At 43.1% G+C, this 24,327-nt stretch overlaps 1 protein-coding gene across 1 annotated transcript in view; it reads right to left on the minus strand.

The window, feature by feature from the left end:
* Positions 1-24,327, minus strand: part of LRRK2 (leucine rich repeat kinase 2) — a 139,962-nt gene that overhangs the window by 80,484 nt on the left and 35,151 nt on the right. Inside the window, exons 6-12 of the mRNA XM_065423787.1 lie at positions 20,596-20,734; positions 18,924-19,051; positions 15,630-15,749; positions 14,507-14,631; positions 7,707-7,786; positions 6,949-7,055; positions 5,381-5,510 (exon numbers count right to left, since the gene is read on the minus strand). Of these exons, the coding sequence (XP_065279859.1) occupies positions 5,381-5,510; positions 6,949-7,055; positions 7,707-7,786; positions 14,507-14,631; positions 15,630-15,749; positions 18,924-19,051; positions 20,596-20,734 (829 nt within the window). The remainder of the gene's footprint in view (positions 1-5,380; positions 5,511-6,948; positions 7,056-7,706; positions 7,787-14,506; positions 14,632-15,629; positions 15,750-18,923; positions 19,052-20,595; positions 20,735-24,327) is intronic.

A 24,327-nucleotide genomic window follows, 5' to 3' on the forward strand; every position in this document is an offset into this window, starting at 1 on the left:
GCTGGGCATCAATAAAAATTTATTTATGCTCCCTGTCTGGCCTGTAAACCAAACTGAACCAGGCTTGGAGGCATCTCATGCATAGTCTGGCATGAGCTATGACCGATGTGCCTGCAGCCAAATGCCCCGGGAGCTGGAGGCAGTGTCTGGCCAAAATTTGGGAGTTGGACTGTATTGTCTCTAACAGCGTGGATAGGCTGAGGAATCAGTGTGATGGGAGGAACACCTTTGCCTGGATGGAGTTGAGGTCAGCTCCTATGAATTCTAGTCTTGTACCAGTGTTAATGTTTATTTGTAGACCCAGATTCTGGTATAGATTCAGTGTTGTCTGGGTGACTCGCTGGGCTTTGGCAAAGGAACTGAGAAGGCAGTCATCGAGGTAAGGATAAATCATGATTCCCTGAGAGTGCAAGTGAGCTGCCACTACCAAGAGGACTTTGGAGAATAACCTGGGGGCCAACAAGAGGCCAAAGGGAGTACTCTGCACTGGTAGTTGTCTTGACCTTGCGTGAACCTATGGTAACATCTGTGACTCAGTATGATGGAAAATGTGGAAGTATGCATCTTGGAGGTTGAGGGCAGAAAATCAATCTTCTTTCTCTAATGCTGGAATAATCATTGATAGAGTGACAATCTTCATATATCTGAGTACTCTGAGGTCCAGTATGGGTCTCCAACCTCCCTTTTTCTTTGGAATTAGAAAGTAGCAAGAATAGAAGCCTTTGCCTTTTAGATGTATGGGCACAGGCTCTATCGCTCCTACACTAAGGAGATGGCTTACCTCCTGATGTAGCAGACTCTCGTTAGAAGGGTCCCTGAAGAGGGACGGGGAAGGGTGTTTAGAAGGGGAGAGGGAGGAGAAATGGATGGCATATCCATCTTGGATATTTCCAGCATCCATTTGTCAGAGGTTATCCATTCCTAGATGCTTCAGAACAAGGTTAGATAGTCTCCGAAGGGATAGGTGGGGTTAGTGAGGAGATATTGAGGAGAATGTTATACAGGCACCTCAACCAACCCATCAAAACTGCCACTTCAAGGTGGGGGGCTAAGAGGAAGTTGGTTGAGAACCTGACTGCTGTCGCCTGGGGAACCTAGACTTCTTCCTCTGCGGTTCGTAAAATTTCTGTGGACTGTGATGAGTGGGGCTTGAACAGTGGCTGAGGGCTGTACTTTCCTTCGTAAGCAGGAGTATAGATCCTGAGGGATCGAAGAGTTGCCCTAGAATCCTTCAACATGTGAAAGGATGTGTCGGTTTTCTTGGCAAATAACTTTGTCCCTTCAAATAAGGTCCTCCACTGTAGTTTGGACTTCTTTAGGGAAGCTGGATAAATGAAGTCATGAAGCCAGTCTCATCACAATGGCTGTGGAAATCGAGTGTGCCGCCATGTCAGCTGCATCTAATGTGGACTTGAGGGATGTTTGACCAGTTGGCCCTCATTGACTATGGCCTTGAATTGTTCCTTGTGAGAATCAGGAAGTTGCTCAATAAAGGAACGGAGTTCCGTGTAGTTATGGTATTCATATTTTGCCAACAATGCTTGGTAGTTTGCTATGCAGAACTGGAGGGGGCTGAGGAATATGCCTTCCTGCCGAACAGATCCAGGCATTTCCAGTCCCGGTCATAAGGGGTGAATTTGAACTGGTGCTGGTGGCCCTTAGAGTTGATTGCATCCACAGTAATCAAATAGGGGGGCAGATGGGAAAAGAGAAACTCTGTGTCCTTTGCTGGCACGTAATACTTTTTGTCCACCTGCTTGCATGTTGGTGGGACTGAAGCAGGGTTCTGCCATATGACTTTGGTGGGATCCAGGAGTACCTCCTTAATAGGGACAGCCACTCTGGAGGAGGTGGAGGAATGTTGTCCATCAGCTTGTGGTGAGACTTGGTTACCTCCTATAACAGTATTTGCGGGGCTTCAGCCACCTCCTGTGCCAAGTCCTGGAATAATTTGAAATCATCAACCATCAATGGCGGAGGGGGCATCACTGTCTCATCTGGTGATGACGACGATAAGTGGGCTTGAGGAGTGACTTCCTCCTCCACCTCAGCCTCTACTATCTCCTTGTTTGTTCAGGGGGTTCAGAAGCCCTTGAAGCTGCGACTGAAGGAAAGAGTGTCTCCTCGTTTGCTGGTGAGCCACACTACAGGCATGGGAGGCTTGTTGTCCCTGAGCCTCCCAAGGGTCCTAGTATGGCTATTGTGATGGGTAGGAGCCTGGTGGTTGGTACCACAGTTGACCAAACCAGGGAGGCTGTGGATTAGGGGGACAATAAGTTGGATGTCCATAGTGAAACTAAGCCCCATATGGCAGGTGAGAAGAGCGGTGAGAATCCATGTCTTCTCGCTCACTTTCTAACTCTGATGATGAGAAGGGAAGTGCAAGGCAGGAAGACTTTGGCAAGTCCAGGGCCTGGGTGAACTCTGTATCGAGGCCCCAGTACTGAGTAGGAGCAAGTCTGGTGCATTGGACACTGAAAGATCCGTTGCACACAGGAAATCTGGCAGCATGGATGGTGTCGCTACTGGAGATGGTTGTCTGTCCCGAGAGGCTTGCACTGATGGGGTGGCGATGTGGACCCGGTAGTGAGTGCTGTCAGTGCCTGTGCACTGGGGTAGGTACTGGTGCCAACATCTGTACTGAGGGAGTCTTCCCCGGAGAGGATCTCCTATGTTTTCGTGCCCCCACAGTACCGGCGCTTCTTTGTCCGTGCCCATTGGGTCTTAGGCAGTCTAACCTTGCTCCGTCAGCTTGGTACCACGCTTTCCCTGGGTACCAGATTTAGATGGCTTCAGTGCCATTGGTACTGATGATACTGATCAAGCCAGACATAGTTTTCAGAATTGGGGTTCACTATGGGGACTCACTGACCTTTTCTTAGAGACCTTATGTGAGTGGCTCATTTCTCTGGGTTCACCTCCCTTTGAAGGATTGCGGTGAGAGCTCCTGCTGGGACTGCAGGGATTGAATGGCCGACTCCATGAGTAGGAGTTTGAGTCTTAGCTCTGTCTTTCTGGATCTAGGCTTCAGTTGCTGACACAAGCCACACTTTTGTAGAATGTGCTTCTCTCCCAGGCAGCAAACGCACTGCAAGTGTTCATCAGTCACTGGGATAGATTCCTTGCAACTGAGGCACTTTTTGAAGATGGGCAAGCTGGACACATCCTTGTCCATGGGATCCGCCCCACACACTGGGGTTGGGGGAGACAAGCCCTTTTCTTTTTTTTTTTTTTTTTTAAGGCACGTCCAAATAAAATACAAAGTAACGAAGAAAAAGCTTTGGGGGAAGCTAAAAATTAGCAATTCTAAAAGAGTTAACGATCCACGAATGGACAGCTATAACTCCATCTCTAGCCAACGGCAGTTGAGAAGGAACTGAGGAGGGTTCAACAGAGCACACTGGCCAGCCTTGTGGCAGGCGAGGAGCAGCGCATGCATGGGCTGAGTCGACACTGCTACCAAAAACTTCTCCGATTAGCAGTGCAGGGATGTAGACACACCTACAGTGGAGCAACCATAGGGACACTACTCGAAGAACAACTATCACTTTTAATTCCACTGTTTCTAGACCAACAATGGCTCCCAGTTATAGCAGTCTGGAAGAACAGGGCATGCAAATTCATTCATTACATCATGCTGAAACAGAAAATAACAGATTTCATCACCGTACAGAATTACAATAATTTGCTTTATAAAAAAGCAGAGGGTTCTTTTCAAAAGTCTGGTTCAAGTAGAGTGAACTCCATCTCTGATTAAAGAATAAAAAAAAGGGGGGGATATTAAAAATATACTTAGTTAATTGTAAGACTTGATTTTATATATTTACACATATAAATTAGAAAATTATCAGCACTCTTGTTATCAACTTTTGATTAACTCTATATCCATATCAGCCAAAACAGAGCTGTAATTTTGTACTTGTTAAAACATTTCAGGCAAGATTTTCTTTGCATGCTATTTATTATTGTGTCATCTGTCCTGAAAAGGAAATGGGAAGTGAAAAAAGGAACTGAACGTTTGTTTAGCTTCATAGTACTGAGAGCTGTAATATTCTTTGAACTTTCTTAAACCACAGTAATCTTGATGCCTGCCAGTGCAACAGTGCCTTGTTGGGATTATTTTCTCTCTTTTCCCAGAAATGTTTATTCCATTGTTGTATACATATACGCTGGTTTTTACTTTACAAATGAGACAATTTAGCATTTTCTAAAAAAAGGATATAACACAATGAAAATGTCAAAGTAAAATGATAAGTTCATATAAAGTCTAATTAAATTGCTTGAGTGAATAAGGACAGTTGAATCAGAATTTGCGGGACTGAATGCAATGCCTAGATCCTGGAAACACTTATGATCATGCCAACTGACTTCAATGAGACTACTCACACACTTAAAGCGTTGGCAAGATTGTGGCTTAATTCATGATTGTATTTCTAAGCAGGTTACAGTATCTTTAAGGCCATTCAGAAATCCTTAAGTGAAGCAAAGCACGAGAGGGAAATGGTTCCCACAGAAGTAAACCTACCTACTGAGTAGGCTATGTTGACCAATGAGGTGCTTATTTTTAGAGTGAAATTCATCCCAGCACAAAGCCTGAGCAAATCAGCTATGTGAAAAGAATTCTGATAGTTGGAGGGATGAAAAAGAACTGGATAAGTAATTTGTAATAAATTTGACAAATTTCAGTTTTTGTGAATTGTCCAAGAAAGGTTCATGATATTCTTCATTTATTACTTGAAATTATTTGACACAAAATTTCTGTGAATAATTCTTTATAGCTTATTCATATGCAGCTTGTTGAAATTCTTTAACATTCAAAATCTGAGCTGTTTTGACAGGCACACAGGATATTTCTGTTCCTTGACTGAATAAGTGTAACACTTAGAATCAAGTTTTCAGTGTGGGTACTCATGGCTAGGAGTTCTAAATTTGTTGTCTGCTAACATTCTGTTTCTGACAACTTTCTGAACAATAAATGCATTTGTGAGAATATCTGCGGAAAGTGAGTATAAAGGTGGAACGAACACCATCAAAGGGAATTACTTTAGCAACTGGAATTAATGTTTGTGAAAATGTCCAATATTTGTCCAACTCTACAAGGAATTCACTGTGGCTTATGGGCTGCCCGTATAGTCCACGTACTGATGGTATCCACTGGGCAGTTCAGGGGGTTCAAAGGACCCAGGAGTAGTCTCTTTACCCCCACCCCTCTGTATAGTTGATCCTGGGGCTTACGAAATTCAGAATCTTCTATGTGACTTCCACTCTGCAGTAAATTTTCACCCAACGTTAAGTAAATAACTAGCTGTCAATTATTTAAATATGTTTTAAAACCTGCACTAGAACATCACATGATCCCACATTACTAGGTATATCTTACCTTCCTTCAAAAACACGATTCAGCATTTTGCAGGCACTTTCAGCCACTTCAGGGGAGTCTGAATGTTTCTTCATTATGTCCAATGCATTAATGTGTATTCCTTTTGCCAACAGAATCTTTCTAATATTTACTACAACATGAGAAAGCATTATATGAACAAACATGAATATATTCATTTAGGCTGTGATCCTGCCAACATCTGTGCATCTTCTAACTTGAAGCAGGCAAGTAGTCCTACTGACGTCAATAGGACGTCTCACTTGTTTGAAGTTATGTATATGTATAAGACTTTGCAAGGCCAACACTTTATTTACAAATTTATATATATACAAACTAGAAAACGGTATAGGCTGAAGTAGAGTAGAGTGTATTTGCACAACTTAGCCCATAAACTTAGGATCTTAAAAGTGCCTAATGGGAACAAATACAGTCAATATTTCCAGTTATGCAAAGTCACCATTATGGGATGCAGGATTTATCATTGAGTCTATTTTTAATTGTTTATTTTATTTCAAAATAACTTTTACTGTGAATTTTTCTTCTGTGATCATACAAGAAACCTAGAACTTTAAAAAAAAAAAAAAAACACCACCCTTTAATTTTCAAAATAAGGCTCCAAAAATAAGTATTACTTTCTGCATGGGTCCAAAGTCTTTCAGTTTCACCAATATAACTCCATTTACTTTAATGGAATTAATCCATAACTGAGATCTGATTCAGATTAAGTAATGAGTACATCATACCTGAAATAACACTGCAGAATAGAATAGTCATGTTTATACCACATGAATCCTGCACTGGTCATCATAACTATCACTAACTCCTGCCTTTCACAAGCTAGTATGTACATTTCAAACCATTATGTAAATTGACTATAAATTGTACTTGTAGATTTCAAGATGCTTCTCCCCATCTATGGTTTCTGTGTTAAGTACGTTATTTTAAAAGGAAAAAAAAGCAGGGAGAGAATTTTAAAAAGGCAAAACTCAAAGACCTTGGACTGGGATCTTCAAAGGAAATTAAGAAAGTTAGGCGCTGAGCTCCCATAGAATTTCAATGGGAATTAGATGCCTACCTCCCTTAGGCCCCTTTGAAAATCCCACCCCTTGTTGTAATAAAATTGTATATCATAATGTATACATACTATGTGTGTATATATCTATAGCTATTAAAATCCAAATATGTAACTTTTTGCTCACATGCAACTAATACAGCTGCATGATTTGGGTTTATGTAGAAAGAGATACTGTTACATGTAACAACAACATTGTACTATACAGTTCAATATGTAAATAATTGTATTCGGATGGCCTGGAGGTCTAGTGGCAACATAATGCAATCTCACCTGGGGGTGCCAATCTCTTGTCTCACTCTACCCAAGACTTTCAGGGGCAGGAACAGCAACAGGACGAGGGCCATGATCCTGGAAGTGCTTAAGTGCTTAAGTGCATGCTTAAATTTCAGTGCATGAGCTGTCCCAACCCTAACCCCTGATGTTATTATGTAACAGTATCCTGTAATATTACTGTAATAAATTGTTGATGAAGTCTGACAGTGAATTTCCTTACCATTTTGTTCTGATAAAGTTGCCAAGGCATTAGCAGCTGCCTGAAACACTTCTTTTGCTGTGGAATGCATCAGCATGGCTAGCATCACTTCTCTGTGTATGGGGTACCTTTCACAAAAATAAATAAATCACTGCACAATGGCCATATTACAATGATTATAGTGCATTTTAAGGAATCTATATTAGAATTAAGTGAAATTATTCTTTGTAGATCATAATACCAGGTTGTTAATGTTTTGCCATAGCAACAGTTAAAGAGAAAGCCCTTTAAATAGTTGCAAACTGCCCATTCCTGTCTCCCTGACATTAATGGGAGCTTTGTTTAAATGAGTCAAGGTCCACAAAAGAATACAATAAAGTGTATTTCAAATTTGGCTATCATGGCATCTCTGAGAAGGAGGTGACAAAGAGATTCTCTCGGTCTCGCCCAAGTCCAGCTTCTCCTCCCTGATTCCAGTAGTGCCCCCTACACCTCAGCTTTCCATCTAATTTGGGGGCTTATTCCTCATCTTTTTCTCCCAAGCTACCAGGTGGTTCAAGCTCCTCCCCCAGCCCTAATCTTTTGGGAACAGCAGCAAGCTGAGTGTCTTCAGGCAGCATCCTCTCCCCCAGGTATCCCTGCTGGCCCTGCCCTGTTTGATGAATTAGAAAGCAACAAAAGGGAAACAAAGTACCATAAATTAATTAAACCAAGTGACCTAACAATTAGTTTTGAATCTCCGTGCTCCCCAACACATAGTTCAAGTTATTACTACTGACTGTTTATCTTCATCTCCAATTTTCTCATGAAGGTTGCACTGGTACATAAACAGATTGTTCAAAGCCCAACAAGCAGCCTCCTGAATTTAAAACAAGAGCAAAATAAAATACTTTTAAAAACACATACAATTTAAAACAGCTACAAATTATTTTAAAAAACATTTTAAAAATAGTTCCACTATTTTTGCCACTCTGTTGTGGAGGTCAACACATCGAAAAGAGATAAAAAAATAAACAGTTATGAATAAAAATACTAATTCAGTCACAATTTATGTTATCCAGGTTGTTATGATGACAGAAAGCCTCACTTAATTTTTATATATACACATCTTACTAAAAATACACACACATCTCTCATAAACCTCTCCAACGCATCATCAGTGATCTACAACCCATCCTGGACAATGATCCCTCGCTTTCACAGACTTTGGGAGGCAGGCCAGTCCTCGCCCACAGACAACCTGCCAACCTTAAGCATATTCTCACCAGCAACCACACACCGCACCATAACAACTCTGACTCAGGAACCAATCCATGCAACAAACCTCGATGCCAACATATCTACACCCACAACACCATCACAGGACCTAACCAGATCAGCTACAACATCACCGGTTCATTCACCTGCACGTCCACCAATGTTATATATGCCATCATGTGCCAGCAATGCCCCTCTGCTATGTACATTGGCCAAACTGGACAGTCACTACGTAAAAGGATAAATGGACACAAGTCTGATATCAGGAATGGCAATATACAAAAACCTGTAGGAGAACACTTCAACCTCCCTGGCCACACAATAGCAGATGTAAAGGTAGCCATCTTACAGCAAAAAAACTTCAGGACCAGACTCCAAAGAGAAACTGCTGAGCTTCAGTTCATTTGCAAATTTGACACCATCAGATCAGGATTAAACAAAGACTGTGAATGGCTATCCAACTACAGAAGCAGTTTCTCCTCCCTTGGTGTTCACACTTCAACTGCTAGCAGAGGACCTCACCCTCCCTGATTGAACTAACCTCGTTATCTCCAGACTGATGCCAGCATATTTATACCTGCCCCTGGAAATTTCCATTACATGCATCCGACGAAGTGGGCATTCACCCACGAAAGCTTATGCTCCAATACATCTGTTAGTCTTAAAGGTGCCACAGGACTCTCTGTTGCTTTTTACAGATCCAGACTAAACACGGCTACCCCTCTTATACTTGACACATCTCTCATGTTCTTATTGATTGTTGTTTTATTTCATGAATAGAATTTAGAAATTTCCCTGGCTTGCTTTTTTTCAAACAAGCCATGGACCATCTCTTTTTCTCACTGTGCTAAGTAATACCAAGTTGATAAGGGGAAAGACAGTTACCTTTTCCGTAACTGGTGTTCTTCGAGATGTGTTGCTCATGTCCATTCCACAATAGGTGTATGTGCTCGCCACGTGCACTGGTGCCAGAAGTTTTTTCCTTAGCAGTACCCGTAGGGGAGTGCCCCTAGCAACCCCTGGAGTGGCACCACCATGGTGTGGTATAAAGTGCTTTGCCACCCTCAGTTCCTTCTTGCCAGACAACTCCGACAGAGGGAAAGGAGGACGGGATATGGAATGGACATGAGCAACACATCTCGAAGAACACCAGTTACAGAAAAAGTAACTGTCTTTTCTTCTTCAAGTGATTGCTCATGTGCATTCCACAATAGGTGATTCCAAGCTATATCTGTTGGAGGTGGGTAGGAGTTTACAGATACTCGGGACGGAGCACTGGCCTGCCAAACCCAGCGTCCTCCCTAGTTTGGGAGACGAACGTATAATGCAAGGTGAACGTGTGGACCGATGACCATGTGGCAGCCCTGCAAATGTCCTGAATAGGGATATGAGCCAGAAAGGCAGCTGACGAGGCTTGCGCCCTTGTCGATTGCGCCCTCACAATTGGCGGCGGGGGAACTCCCACCAGGTCGTAACAAGTCCAGATACATGAAGTGATCCAGTTGGAGAGCCGCTGGGTGGAGATTGGCCGACCTTTCATGCGTTCAGCTGTGGCAATGAACAGCTGCGAAGATTTCCTGAACGGTTTCGTACACTTCAGGTAAAAGGCCAGAGCCCGTCTCACATCCAGCATGTGGAGGTGGCACTCCTCACTGGACGTGTGGGGCTTGGGACAGAGCACCGGCAAGAAAATGTCCTGGCCCATATGATAGGCGGAGACCACCTTGGGGAGGAACGAGGGATGCGGTCGGAGCTGGACATTGTCCTTATGGAACACCGTGTACGGGGGTTCAGAGGTCAGAGCCCGGAGCTTGGAGACCTGCCAAGCAGATGTGATCTCATGGAAAGTAGCCTTCTTTGTGGCGAGGTGGGACCAGGACCATGAAGCAAGCGGTTCAAATGGCGGTCCCATCAACTTAGCCAGTACCAAGTTCAGGTCCCACTGAGGGACCAGAGGCCTAACATAAGGAAAGAGGTGGTCCAAGCCTTTTGCAAGACCTTCCCGATCAGTGGAAATGGGGGAAAAGGCATACAGAAGCTGACCGGACCAAGACAGAAGGAAGGCCTGTCGGAGATCACGCCCATGCCCTGCCCCCCCCAGAGCAGAAACAGGGACACCGGCGATTCTGCCTGGTCGCAAAGAGGTCCACTTGGGGAGTGCCCCACGTACAGAAGATCCTGTGCACTACCTCTGGGTACAGCAACCATTTGTGCTGAGAGGAAAAGTCCCGGCTCAGCCGATCTGCCCAAGAGTACTGGGCGCCTGGTAAGTGGTGGGCTTCCAGGGTGATATCATGGGCTATACAGAAGTCCCACAGCCTGAGGGCTTTGTGGCAGAGGGCAGAGGAGTGGGTCCCACCTTGCCTGTTGATGTAGAACATCGAGGCCGTGTTGTCCGTGAGAACCCTGACCACCCTGCCTGCCAGGCCCAGGCGAAAGGCCACACAGGCTAGACAGACTGCCCTGAGCTCCTTGACATTTATGTGCAGGGCTAGTTCCTGCGCTGACCACAGACCTTGGGTCTGGAGATTTCCCACATGAGCTCCCCTCCCCAAGTCTGACACATCAGACATCAGCTCCACAGTCAGGCTGGCCCCTGACCAGAACCCCTTGGAGCATGTTCCCCAGGGCGGACCACCAACAGAGGGAGGCTAGCACAGGTTCAGGTACCGTGAGGACTTTGTCCATCCGGTCTCTGGACTGGGAGAATGCTGAGGCCAACCAGAGCTGAAGGGGCTTCATCCTGAACCTGGTGTGATGAACCACGTACATGCACACCAACATGTGACCCAGGAGCTGGAGGCACGCTCCGGCAGTCGTCACGGGAAACCTCGTGACCACCCCAACGAGCTCCCTCAGGGTTTCGAATCTGTCCGGTGGGAGGGAGGCTCTGGCCGATGTCGCGTCCAGAATTGCACCAATGAACTCTATGCATTGCACCGGTACCAGTGTGGATTTGGTATTGTTTACCAGCAGCCCCAGCGTGGCGCACGTGGACAGGAGGAGTGTTATGTGATCCTGTATCTGTGATCTGGAGCTGCCTTTGACCAGCCAGTCATCGAGGTAGGGAAAGATCTGGACCCCCTGACATCTGAGGTAGGCTGCTACCACAGACATACACTATGTGAAGACCCTGGGTGCCGTCAATAGGCCAAACAGGAGGACAGTGAACTGGTAGTGTTCCTGCCCTACCGTGAAGCGGAGGAAACGCCCTCGAATATGTGAATGTGGAAGTACGCATCTCGTAGATTGAGGATGGCATACCAGTCTCCAGGATCCAGGGAGGGGATGATGGAGGCCAGAGAAACCATGCAAAACTTGAGCTTTACCATGCACTGGTTCAGGCCTCGCAGGTCCAGGATGGGCCTGAGCCCTCCTTCCGCCTTCGAGATAAGGAAATAGCCGGAGTGGTACCCCTTGTGTCTGAATTCTGCCAGCACCACCTCCACTGCTCCTAAGTGAAGGAGCTGCCGCACCTCTTGCTCGAGTAAGTCCTCATGAGAGGGGTCCCTGAAGAGTGACGGGGTGGGGTAACAAAAAATTGGAGGGTATAGCCTTGGGAGATAGTGTTGAGGACCCATCGGTCCGAGGTCAGCCAGGACAACTCTGGGAGGAAAGTACATAAGCAGTTGGAGAAGGGAAGGTTGGGTGGATCCTTGGTGCAAACTGGTAAGTCACCCCCAGGCGTCCCATCAAAACTGGCGCTTACCCGCCTGCTTGCCCTTAGAGGGCCCAGGCTGGGGCGCAGGCCGGCATGGACGTTGTGGGCGCTTTTTATAGTCCATTGATTTTTTATAAGGGGGCTCATATTTGGAGTGGGTGGCCTGACTGGGGGTCTGCTGCGGTTTGAATTTGGTCCTGGCTGGGGCCAGGACATAGAGACCAAGGGTCTTTAATGTAGTGCGGGAGTCCTTAAGACCGTGTAACTTCATGTCTGTTTGTTCCGCGAACAGGGCCTTGCCGTTGAATGGAAGGTCCTGCAAGGAGTTCTGCACCTCGCTGGACAACCCAGACAACAGGAGCCATGACGCTCTCCTCATGGACACTGCAGAGGCCATAGATGTCGCAGCGATATCCACGGCATCCGAGGCTGCCTGAAGGGACGCCCTGGCGGCAGCTGTGCCCTCCTCAACCAAAGCCTTAAACTCCTTTTTATCACACTCCGGGAGGGAATCTGAAAATTTGGGCACTGAGCCCCACAAGTTTAAGTCATATCTGCCCAGCAGGGCTTGGTGGTTCGCCACCCTCAGTTGGAAACTCGAAGACAAATAAATCTTTCTACCGAATATGTCAAGCCTCGAGTCCTTATTCTTAAGGATAGGAGCGGGTTGACCTTGACACTCCTTATGGTTGACTGCCTCGACCACTAAGGAGTTGGGGGCGGGGTGGGTATATAGATACTCATGCCCCTTGGCGAGCACGAAATACTTCCGTTCAGCCCTCTTAGAAATGGGGGGCAAGGAAGCCAGGGTTTGCCACAGGGTATTTGAAATCTTTGCCACCCCTTCATGGAGTGGGAGAGCCACCCTGGTCAGTGCCATAGCCGAGAGGACATTGAAGAGAGAGTCTGAGGGTTCCTCCACCTCCTCCCTTGAAGGTTGAGGCTTGATGCCACCCTTTTCAACAACTCTTGGTGGGCTTTGGTGTCCTCCGGGAGAACAAGAGGAAGAGGAGCCGTGATTGCCTCATCAGGAAAGAATGAGGATGGGGGGTGGTGCTCTGTGTCCCCACCGGTACCGCAGGGCCCACCACTTGTTCCCCTTCTGAGCGCGGGACTGGGGATGAGCGCTCCACCAACCCTTTTCTGGGGAGCTGAGAGAGGGAAGCCAACGGTCTTTGTGAGGCTCCGTCCACCGAGCAAGCCACCACCGGGGGCTGCGGCGGGGCCCATGGAGCCCATTGGTACCATGGCGCTAGCCAGGGAGCCCCGGTGCCACTGCACCTGCTGTGGCACCATCAGAGAGGACTGCCCTGCCTGACTCGCCTGGCCCACTGACTGCCGACTTTGAAGGGAGGCCGGGCTGGCATACGATCTACCGTTATCCCGGGATGGGGACGAGTGGTGGTGTCGCGAACGGTGCTGAGCACGAGACCGTGACCTCGGCGTGAAGGAGCGGGCGGATCCACGACTGCATGGTGCCGGCGATCTATGCCTGGGGCAGCAGGAGTGGGGACGACAAGCAGGAGCGGCGTTGACGTCCGTACCTCAAAGGCCTACAATAGCTTCTCGGAAACAACGATCTCTGGTGCCGCCTGTCCTGGTCCTGGCAGCGCATGCTCTCATCGCAAGGTCTACGTTCCCTCGAGACAGAGCAGTGCCTGGAAGCCCTGGTGCTCGGCACCCAGCCAGACAAACCTGGTGAGGCTCGACGGGGACCGGTGCAGGCTGTGTGTATGAAGGCTACAGGGTAAGATCCTGGCCCACACTTCAGCCTTCTACAAGGCCTTGCATTGGTCCTCTATACCACATGTGAATTATACCCTTACTGACTACATATGCATGATCTGAAGAAGTGACAGAGACCACCTCATTGAGGAGATGAACTAATGGAGAAGAAGTAACAAGCATTAATTCTTAACTCCAGGCCAATCATCAAGAGCTTATCTATCTGAGAAAATGTTATTGTGTTCAAACATGAATGTGGAGAACTGAGTTAGCTGACACTATGCTGACCATGACTGACCAGTCAGTGTAGGCTAGAATAAATCATTTTCAGTATCATGTCAACTAATAATTATGATCACAAATAGGATACATTTCTCTTTATTCAAACTTCCCTTTACTATAAATAAATTGTTTTAGTCAAGATTCAGCTACTGATTTGGGGGAATATTTAACTTGTTTCCGCTTGCTGAGAGATTATTCTTCACAAGTGGGTCTCACTCTTATAAAAGGTATAATCTGATAGACACAACAGAAGATATTGTAACTGAATGAACATGCTGTTTTACAGCCTGTTGGGGTTTTATTTATCTATTCATTTATTTTGTGTGACAAGGTATTTATTAACAATCTTGAGTTCTATGCTTCTCTAAATCATGGCACCGTCTAACAGGTGGTAAGAGCCTGTCTGTGAAAAAGAGTGGGGCTGCATGTCTGCACTTCTACCATGAGAAGCCATTATTAATAATTAAGCAAAACCCAATCTTTATTTCTCCAGACTATAATTTTAGTACATTTGAGAGAATTACTTTGCTAAACACCTTCACTTGTGCATTTAATTTTTTTTATTTTCTCACACACACACACACACACACACACACACACACACACACACACACACACACACACACACACACACACACACCCCAAAATTCTCACCTGTACATCTGTGTTTTTCCGGTGCAATTTTAATGCTTTATAGCATGCTTCCAGCCAATATAATTTTTCTCCCTCTTCCTCTTCTTTTCTTTCCTCTAAGTCTTGGTTTAAAAATATTGTTTCCGCTTGAAAATACAGACAAGAGGGTGTTAAATTAAATATAGTTATGTCTCAGGCCATATTTCTAATTTTAAAATGCATGCACACATTTATTTGCATGTTCACATAAAGAATACTGCAGATGTTAAAACATGACCCTACGACACTTCTACATTGCCATTCATCACAGAGTTACCGTGATCTTCCAGCACTCTTCTGTCATTAGGAAAAGAAGGGTACACTGAAATGGCTAAGAGAAATATTGGGAAAGAGTAAAATAAAATGTGGTTTTAAATTGTCAGTGAATTTCAGTACTTATGAAAATGAATGGTTGCCAACATGGTACTAAAGGTTACACAAAGTAGGCCCAGTTCTGCTATCTGCTACACCTTTGGTACCCTTATTCACATGAGCAACCCAACTGACTGCAGTGTGACACAATTATTCACACTTGTAAGGGGTTACAGGATCCCACCCCTAACAAACTAGCAGACACCCACATTTGAAAATTGTGGCCTTAATGCAGCTTCAAACACAGCTCAAAACTATCAGGTTATTTCTAGAACACAGACACCACCATGCTGGGAAACAGAAGTAAACTGCCATAGCAGTATTAGTATGCAGATACACAAACCAATCATCAACCTTGGATTCAGAATTCCTATATTCACAACCCTCACAATAGTTTTTAAACTAAGAAGGGATTATCCAGTATGCAGCCTATGAATAGATATGTTAGTGCTCATCAAAACACTATACCAACTGAGCGGAGGGTAGGTGACGCAGTTAACTGGTACAGATACTGGCATGCTTCAACAAAACAATGAGCTCTAACAGGTGAGCAGGATAAATCACTGTTGCATACCTAGCCTTGTTAACCCCTACTCCTGTTTGAAATCTACTAGTGGCAAAATACAGAAGAATTATGAAACCACAGGAAATTACGCTAGCACACCAACTGTGGAAACATAAACATTTGTCTATTAATCATTTTATTTAGGTAATTAGGAAGGAATTTACTTACTGAGGAGAGCTAAACAACCGAGTGCTGCAGCCTGTAACTTTGCATTTGCAGAGTATCTTATAACAGCCTTCACAATGACTTCGTGTACCTCATTTAATACCAGGATGTTGAAAAAATTTCCTAAAAGTAGATTAAAATTTTATCTGAATATAGCTAGATCTATATCTATATACAGAGACAATATAGCTATATCCACATGCATAGGAGAGACATACTGTGCTTGAAGAAAAACAGCAGATGAGGCAGTTAATTTGTTTGACATAGTAAGTAAATTGCTTTGTGAAATGAGGATAACTGGCCAAGAATAAGAAAAACAGGGAACTGGGTTCTTTGGTTTCTCCTCCTCATTCATGTAGGAAGGACCCATGAGGATCCTCTATATTCCACTGAATCCTTCAAAGAGGATTTTATCTACCTTCAGATGAGACTTGCTGGATGTGACTCTCTAGCACCTATAAACACCATTCCTTTAGGCAGCTACAGAAGGTGTTAAAGAAGAGCAAAATGAAGTGCTCACCTCTGTCAAAAGGCAGAGTTTGCAGCCACTGCATTATTTCCAAGCTATTCCTGCCTTCAAATGATTAAGGGCTTGTCTACACTTACATTTTATAGCGCTCTAACTTGCTGGCTCATGTGGTGTGAAAAATCACCCCCCCGGAGCACAGCAAGTCTGAGTGCTTTAAAGCGCCGAGCGCTGGGAGCCATGCTCCCAGTGCTCAGAGCTAATCCCCTCGTGGAGGGGCGCTTTGAAGTTTCCAGTGTAGACATACCCTAACCAAAGTATAGACCTGAACTTTGATTTCTGCACTGACACTTGACTGACCCTATAAGGGAAGCTATTTAACTGTTTTGACCTATATTCTGAAATAGAGATCTCTCCACACAAAATAGATCAGGGTTTAGCACAAGCTTCTGATTATATATATAAAAAAAGAGTTTACACACTTTGAAACAATGGAAAGATAAATAATCTTTGCTGTATATATAATGAGCATCTCTAAAAAGAAACATTTACTATGGTATGTGCAGCATTTCCTGCCGTAGGTTCAATGTAAGGAATACTGCAAAGAACAAACAAATAAAAACCAAATTTCCCTATCCTCACCAAGGAAAATAAATACTACATGTAAATCTTATTTTAGGAGTACCCACTTCATTAAATATATTCTGCTAGTTACATCTATTGTATCTGATATTTAATTTTGTTTAGTAATTCTTAATTAAGAGAGAGTTGAATCACTCTACCAATATGACAGAAAAAAATCAAAGTTTTAAAAGGAATAACAGTTTTCTCTAGCCCTTCAGATGAAATGCAAAACTGAAGAACATACCACTTGTGGTCTGATGGTGCTTTTCTGACACACAATAGGAAGCTAACCTTGCTTACTCCAACTCACTATAGAGTTGATCCTGCAAGGGGTTGAGCACCCTCAAATTTCTATTGCCTTCAATAGGAGATAAACAGGATCAGCATCTTGCAGGATTGAGCTCTATGGCTCAAATTCAAAAAAGCATTTAAGCACATCTGCATTATTCTGAAATGTCTAACTTAATTCCCCTTGTAAATGGATATGTAGTGGTGCCCTGTTCTGTTAAACAGCTGTTTCTTGCTGCTTTTCTTTATGTAGCTTACAGGTGCTTAGGTATAAAACAATTTGAGAGCCTCTCTCTAGAGGCTCATCTAAAAGAGAAAGGTATGAATGTGACACATATAATGAACATATTTTGTTCTGTAAATGCCTTTAAATTACCAGATCATCTTCAGACCTGCAAAAGTGGTGATTCTATCTTGTCACACCTTAGAGACTAACAAATTTATTTGGGCATAAGCTTTCGTGGGCTAAAACACACTTTATCAGATGTATGCAGTGGAAAATACAGTAGGAAGATATACATACATAGTACATGAAAAGATGGAAGTTGCCTTACCTGTGTTTTCCAAACCATGCATCTGATGAAATGGGTTTTAGCCCACGAAAGCTTATGCCCAAATAAATTTGTTCGTCTCTACGGTGCCACAAGTACTCCTCGTTGTTTTTGCTGATACAGACTAACACGGCTACAACTCTGAAACCTGTCTTGTCACAGTTGAACATGAGCTATTGAATTTGCAAGCTTTCACCATTTCTCTAATTTAAACAAAAATTATAGATGAGACAGAGCAAGATTTAACTTGACTGTGAGTTACACCAGGCATAACCAAAAGTAAAATATCAACAGGTCAGACTGACACTCTAGAAGCAGCCGTACAATTCAGGAGATCCAAATCCAGGTCCTAAACTTTCACCCAAACTTCTCGGGCAAGCAGGGGCTGCAAAGACTATAGAGCAGGGGTCGGCAACCTTTCAGAAGTGGTGTGCCGAGTCTTCATTTATTCACTCTAATTTAAGGTTTTGTGTGCCAATAATATATTATAACGTTTTTAGAAGGTCTCTTTCTATAAGTCTATAATATATAACTAAACTATTGTTGTATGTAAAGTAAATAAGGTTTTTAAAATGTTTAAGAAGCTTCATTTAAAATTAAATTAAAATGCTGAGCCCCCAGGACCGGTGGCCAGGACCCAGGCAGTGTGAGTGCCACTGAAAATCAGCTTGCATGCAGTCTTCGGCACGCGTGCCATATGTTGCCTACCCCTGCTATAGAGCATAACACTATGTTCATTGGGAGGGTGGAGGAGCACCTTGTTTTGCTCTTGATTAACCCCAGTCAACACTGAAGCATTTCTACAATCCAGAAGCAATCATGTCCAACTTTCCTTGGCCAGAGGGAGGGTTACTGTGATGTGGATCTTTGGGACCACTATAAGGAGGATAAATGAGATCCCAGAGTACGATTTCTACAAGAAAATATAGTACCATCGGTTGTTTCTCAGGTACTCAGCATCAGCACCTAAAATATGAAATCCTAGAAGGAAATATCTTCCATACTGTAATAACTCTAAAAAGAAGGCTTTGATACTATGCACACATAGGTGTCATTGTTGCCTTGTGGTTCTCCTGTCTGTTTGTTGTTTTTCTCCCCTCTCTCTTGGCTTGTACTTAGACTAAGATTTTCAGGGAAGAGGCTGTCTTTTTGTTCTGTATTTATACAGCGTCATGTCTACATGATCAGGGCCTCAGGAGCTACCACAATACAAATAAATTCTTTATTCGTCTGGCTAGATATAAACATTAATCTAGTTCTACTCTAAAAGTTAACTGGTAGTGGTTGTCACTAGCAACACCGCCAGCTGTTAAAGAAGCAAACAAACAATGAAAAATTTCAGTATAAAATACAGTTTCATGAACTTACCCAGTGTAAGCTTGTGCAACAAACAGCAACCCACTTTCTGAATTGGTTCACTGTTAGGGAATGTTTTCATCGTTTCCACTATGACATTGTAACATCTTACATTTCCAGACATGAGCACTTCAACATTGCTGGCTAAAGTAAAAAAACATTGTTATGCTTCTTAAATAAGAAAAATTAAATGATAAGGTTTGAATATGTACATGTATTTCAAAAACTGGATCTATACTTCGGTTTTAGCCATTGTGACAATTTTTATTATTTCTACTTATTTCCACACAATGAAAGACATTAGCTAAACCTATACTTACAAATGCTGTTTTACTTCAACTTAGAGTCACTTAGAGTGTGAATTGTTACTGATCTACTTCCATTATATATTTAGCCATTTAACAGAAATGATACCTTTTACTTATATAGCACCTTTCATAAAGAGATCTCCAGGTGCTTTACAAATATTAATTAATCTGTAAACAGGTAGGTAAATATTTCTTTTCACATTCTACAGATGAGTAAACAGAATATACAGTATGTAAGTGATTAGCTCAAGGATATACAGTACATCAGTTCAGTGGTAGGGCCTGGAATACAACCCAGAAATGTTGACCCGTAATGCCCTGCTCTAACTATTGTAATTCTAATCTCCTCTCCTTTTTGTGGGCAAGTTAACATCACTTATTTTGGCTGTTAACTCTGCCCATTCAATAGATAGAGAATGCTTAGAAGTGTTCTGCTAAGGTATGCTTCTGGCTTTTTGAATGATGTGCCAAAGTGCAGGTTTTAATTACAAATATTTCTACACCTAGTTTGAAGTGGAGGTAGTATATAGCAAACAACAATACAAAATTCTTATTAATGATTAGTGAAAGAAGCTGAGCAGATCATCTTCTAATAGAAATGGAGACAAAAAAGCAGGTCCACCTCTATCAAAGTCAGGATATGTCTAACTAGCAATTAAACACCCCCAGCTGGCCAGGATCAGCAGACTTGGGCTTGGGCTGCAGGGCTGCAAAATAGCTATGTAGACATTCACGCTTGGGCTGGAGTCCAAGCTCTGGGACTCCACAAGGCGGGAGGGTCCAACTGAGCTGCTAAGAATTCTGAAGCAGCTTACTTCAGAGTAAAAGGAGGCCACATATTTTGTTTCAATAACCACAATGTTTAATTAATGTCAATCTTAGCAACTGAGAAACCTCCTTATTTTCAAGTGCTTATTTTTTTGATTTCTCAATGATGACAAACTAAACTTGTGTTCAACAAACAGTATTCTATACACGTCACAAATAATTAATTGTAAGACTAGCCCAAATATACAAAAGACTATTGAAAGCTTCCACCCAAAGAAGAACAAAAATAGAGTGGATCTTAAATAATGGAACAATCGAGTAGTTCTAAGCCTATGAGGTGCCAACAGCTGTCCAGGACTGGGTGGGCACAGAGGGATTCAAGGCTGCTCTCACATTCTAGTCTCCCGCCTTCTGCTAAAGCAGATTTGCTCAGTCGCCTAAACCGGACCTCCTCAGATGCCAAAAGCCATCCAGTGCACCAATGCCTATGACTTTCCTTTGAACTACTCTGGGAATTCATGATGCACTACAGAGAGCATTTCAGAACTGAATGTCCAAGTGTGAGTGATTTGAAAAGACTGATAGCCCCAAATGCTACAGTAATGCACTTACATGGACCAGCTAATGAATGTAAAGAATAAAGTGCCGGAAGTACAACATCTTCTTTTTCTTGAAACTGTTTTAACACATTCAGTATGATCATGTGATCTTTGCTTTCAACAAATTCAGTCAGCTGCTCTTCTGGAACTAAATTGAAAAGCAAACAGAGACGTAGTATGTTTTAAGGAAATAATATACTTATACAGCTTGGTATTAATTAAAAAAAATTTTTTTTTTTTTTACAAAGTTTTCTGATATTTATTTTATTCTTTTTGCACAAGGTAAAGTGCTCTAGACACCAAAATCCTTTCAATAATTTAAGACTTGTCAGCATTGTCTTCCTTTGGTCTAGAACCTTTATGAAACAATAACAAAGGAAATGGGAACTGTAACACCTGTTTTCTATCAATTGACTGCTCTGTTGCTTACTTAAGTAAGAGATCTTAAGGTCGAGCTGCAGCAGCAGCTGCACCACTGCAGTGTTGTGTGTGTGTGTGTGTGTGTGTCTGTGTGTCTGTGTCGAAGCCGCCAACAGGAGAGAGCTCTCCTATCAGCATAAAAACCCACCCTCCTGAGAGACATAAATTTTGCCGATGTGAGTGGTAGTGTAGACATAAATGGATTAACAAACTTGATCAGTTTCTCTTTTAGCATATGGTTGAGATGCAGTGTAAAGACTGGTAATTTCCTTCATACATTAAAATTATGAGTTATTTCATATCATTGAATTTTAAGCAGAACACTTTATTAAAACTAGTGATGAAGACTGCTTAAAAATCAATGTCACAATATGGTTTTATAGCTGTGAGCTCTAATAGAAAATAAAAGTATTTACAAAGAGGATCAAACCCTAACGTTGTGTGGACATAATGACACATTCCATTTATTTTTTAGAATGAACACTGGTATAACGTCATATCTTTTACTAGTTTTGTAGGCCTTTGCCATTGTACATGTCATGTATCAAGCATATCTGGGAATAGAGTGTAGTAATTATGTACTAGAGCTTCTTACCAGTGCACATTGCATTAAAATGCTGGTTGTTGTTTTAGGACATTATATTTGTATAAATGGATAATCCAACTTATATGAGTAAAAGTGCAAGAAAACATTAATTCTAACACAAAATTGTCAGCAGCAGCAGCATATCAAACAAATGGAGTATGTGGTTTGCACTATTTCAGTCTATTTGCTCATGTGGCCAAATCCTATCAGTCACTTATTTTTTCCATGTTGAATTGATAACAAAATTCAGTGGGAGTTTTGTTTGGACTAAATTCTTTGCTCCTTTATCAAACAAATATAATAGTAATTATAATAAGAAATCAAATCCAAGAAAAAAATTGAAATAATTACATACATCACATTAATACAACTACATGTATGACATTAATATTAATTTAAATTTATACTTCCTTGTCACCAGAGACCATGATCAAAATTGAGATATCATTGTGCTAGATTTGTATAAGAACATGTGAAAATATAGTCATGGTCCCTATTAGCTTAGACGACAGTGACATATGAATGGTGGAGAGAGGAATACTAATTGTCTGATATTTTTATATATGTTCTGGCAGAAGCGGAGGAGTGAAGATTTGTTTATAGGTGTTGAGCAGTCAGGGCAGCCGCCTCAGGTGCCAGACTGGAGGGGGGGAAGAGGAAGGACACTAGGACCCAGAGTGTAGAAAATTGTGTCAGTTGCTGGTGCATATTATTCTCTCTGCTCTAGATGCACAGAGATAGTGGAGTTCTGTGCTGGAGGAAGGAGGGCACAAGACATATAACAGGCAGGCAGGAAAAAAGGTGAGAGGGAATAACAGAAACCAGCAGGAGATGCAGGGAGAGAGAAGAGGAGGAGCCTCTTATGCAGGGGCGTCCTTACCCATACGCAAAGTATGCAGCTACATAGGGCACCAGGAAACTTGAGGCACCAAATTTCCTGGTGCCCTGCGCAGCTGTGTGCTGTTCCAGCCCCTGCTCCGGCTCTTCCCCGGCCCCTGCTCCACCCCAGCCCCGCCTCTTCCCGCCCCTATTCCAGCAGCATTCAGAAAAAGCAAGCAAGCAAAGGAAGCTTTTCTATCTAAGCAGGAAGGAGCTCTCCTGAGATACAGAGACACAAATGTTCACGGTGAGCCTTCTGGCCCCAGTGAGGATGTGAGTGGTGAGGAGATGCCTGATCTCCCAGTTAGTCAGAGTGCAGGTGACCTGGCAGCTACTGCAGCATCCATATCTCCATCTCAAATGGATGTAACCATGCACATTCATGAAGAAAAGTGTAGATCAGAGAAGAGTGTGGTGGAGGCGCAAGAAACAGCTGTTGCTGAGTTTAGTTCCTTAAGTTTAGATGATCCAGGACTGTGGACCCACTTGAGCAGTAGCCTGAGGGACGTCCTTGTACTGCATGGGCCACAGCAAGTGAAAAACTTCATGTTCCTCAAAGGCAATGAAAATAGAAGTTTCCATCCAACACATTACTGGTGTGAAATCCCCAATGGTGACAAAGTGGAGAGGCCATGGCTTATGTACTCAAAAACCCAGAATGCTGCATACTGTTTTTATTGCAAACTCTTCCAGTCTAATGTTCCAGCTACACTGGGTTCTACAGGAACAAAGGACTGGAAAAATCTGGCTAGAAATCTGGCATGCCATGAGAAGGCAGCAAATCACCAGAGAGCATTCCATAGGTGGAAAGAGCTTGAGAAGAGACTAAGGTTAAAGGCCACCATAGATGATCAGCATCAAGAGAAGATTGCATCAGAGTCTCTTTACTGGCAAAATGTTCTGAAAAGGCTCATTGCCATTGTGAGAATGCTTGCTACCCAAAACCTAGCACTGCATGGCACTTCAGATCAGCTGTATGTGCCAAACAATGGAAACTTCCTTAAAATTGTGGAGCTGATGGCTGAGTTTGATGCTGTACTCCAGGAGCACCTAAGAAGAGTCACCACCAAAGAAATGTACACACCCCACTACCTTGGAAAAACAATTCAAAATGAGATCATACAGTTACTGGCAACAAAAGTCAAACAGAAGATTGTGGCAGATCTGAAGTCAGCAAGATATTACTCTGTTATTCTGGACTGCACACCTGACATCAGCCATACAGAATGTGGAAGCAGAGAAAGAACTGACAGGAAGGGGATGCAATGTATGACAGTTCGTTAGCAAGAGTCAGGCTAACTGTAACCCTAATAACGCGAGATTTGTAGAAGCGAGGAATGTGTGAGGCGAGTGGGAAAGAACTGTGTGAGAAGTTGTTGCGACCTTGTGTAGATAATGTGTAGATAATATGGAATGTAGACTAAGTCTACATTAGTGAGCAAAACAAGATATCAGAATGACCTATGTATAAACAAAATGCAGCTGTTGCTCATTATTGTCTGTAACAAAAGATATAAATGCTTGCTGTAATTGTTTACCTGTTGAGAGACCTGTTTAGCTCTCTCCCTCTACGCAATTGCTTGAGAAAATAAAGTATCTGACTTGCTGTACCCAAACAAAAAGTGAGAACTCTGTTATTCTCCGACAAGAACAAAGGACTTTAATGGTGTGTTTTAGAAGAACAACAGAACCTAGTGAAAATGTCCCTGCAATGATGACTGTCAGAGAACATTTTCTAGAATTTATTGACATTGATGATACTACAGGAGCTGGTATGACAAATGTGCTTCTTAAAAAGATGGAAGATATGGGAATTGCAATAGCTGACATAAGAGGTCAGGGCTACATAATGGTGC

This window comes from Emys orbicularis, chromosome 1, assembly GCF_028017835.1.
Source record: "Emys orbicularis isolate rEmyOrb1 chromosome 1, rEmyOrb1.hap1, whole genome shotgun sequence".
NCBI lineage: Eukaryota > Metazoa > Chordata > Testudines > Emydidae > Emys > Emys orbicularis.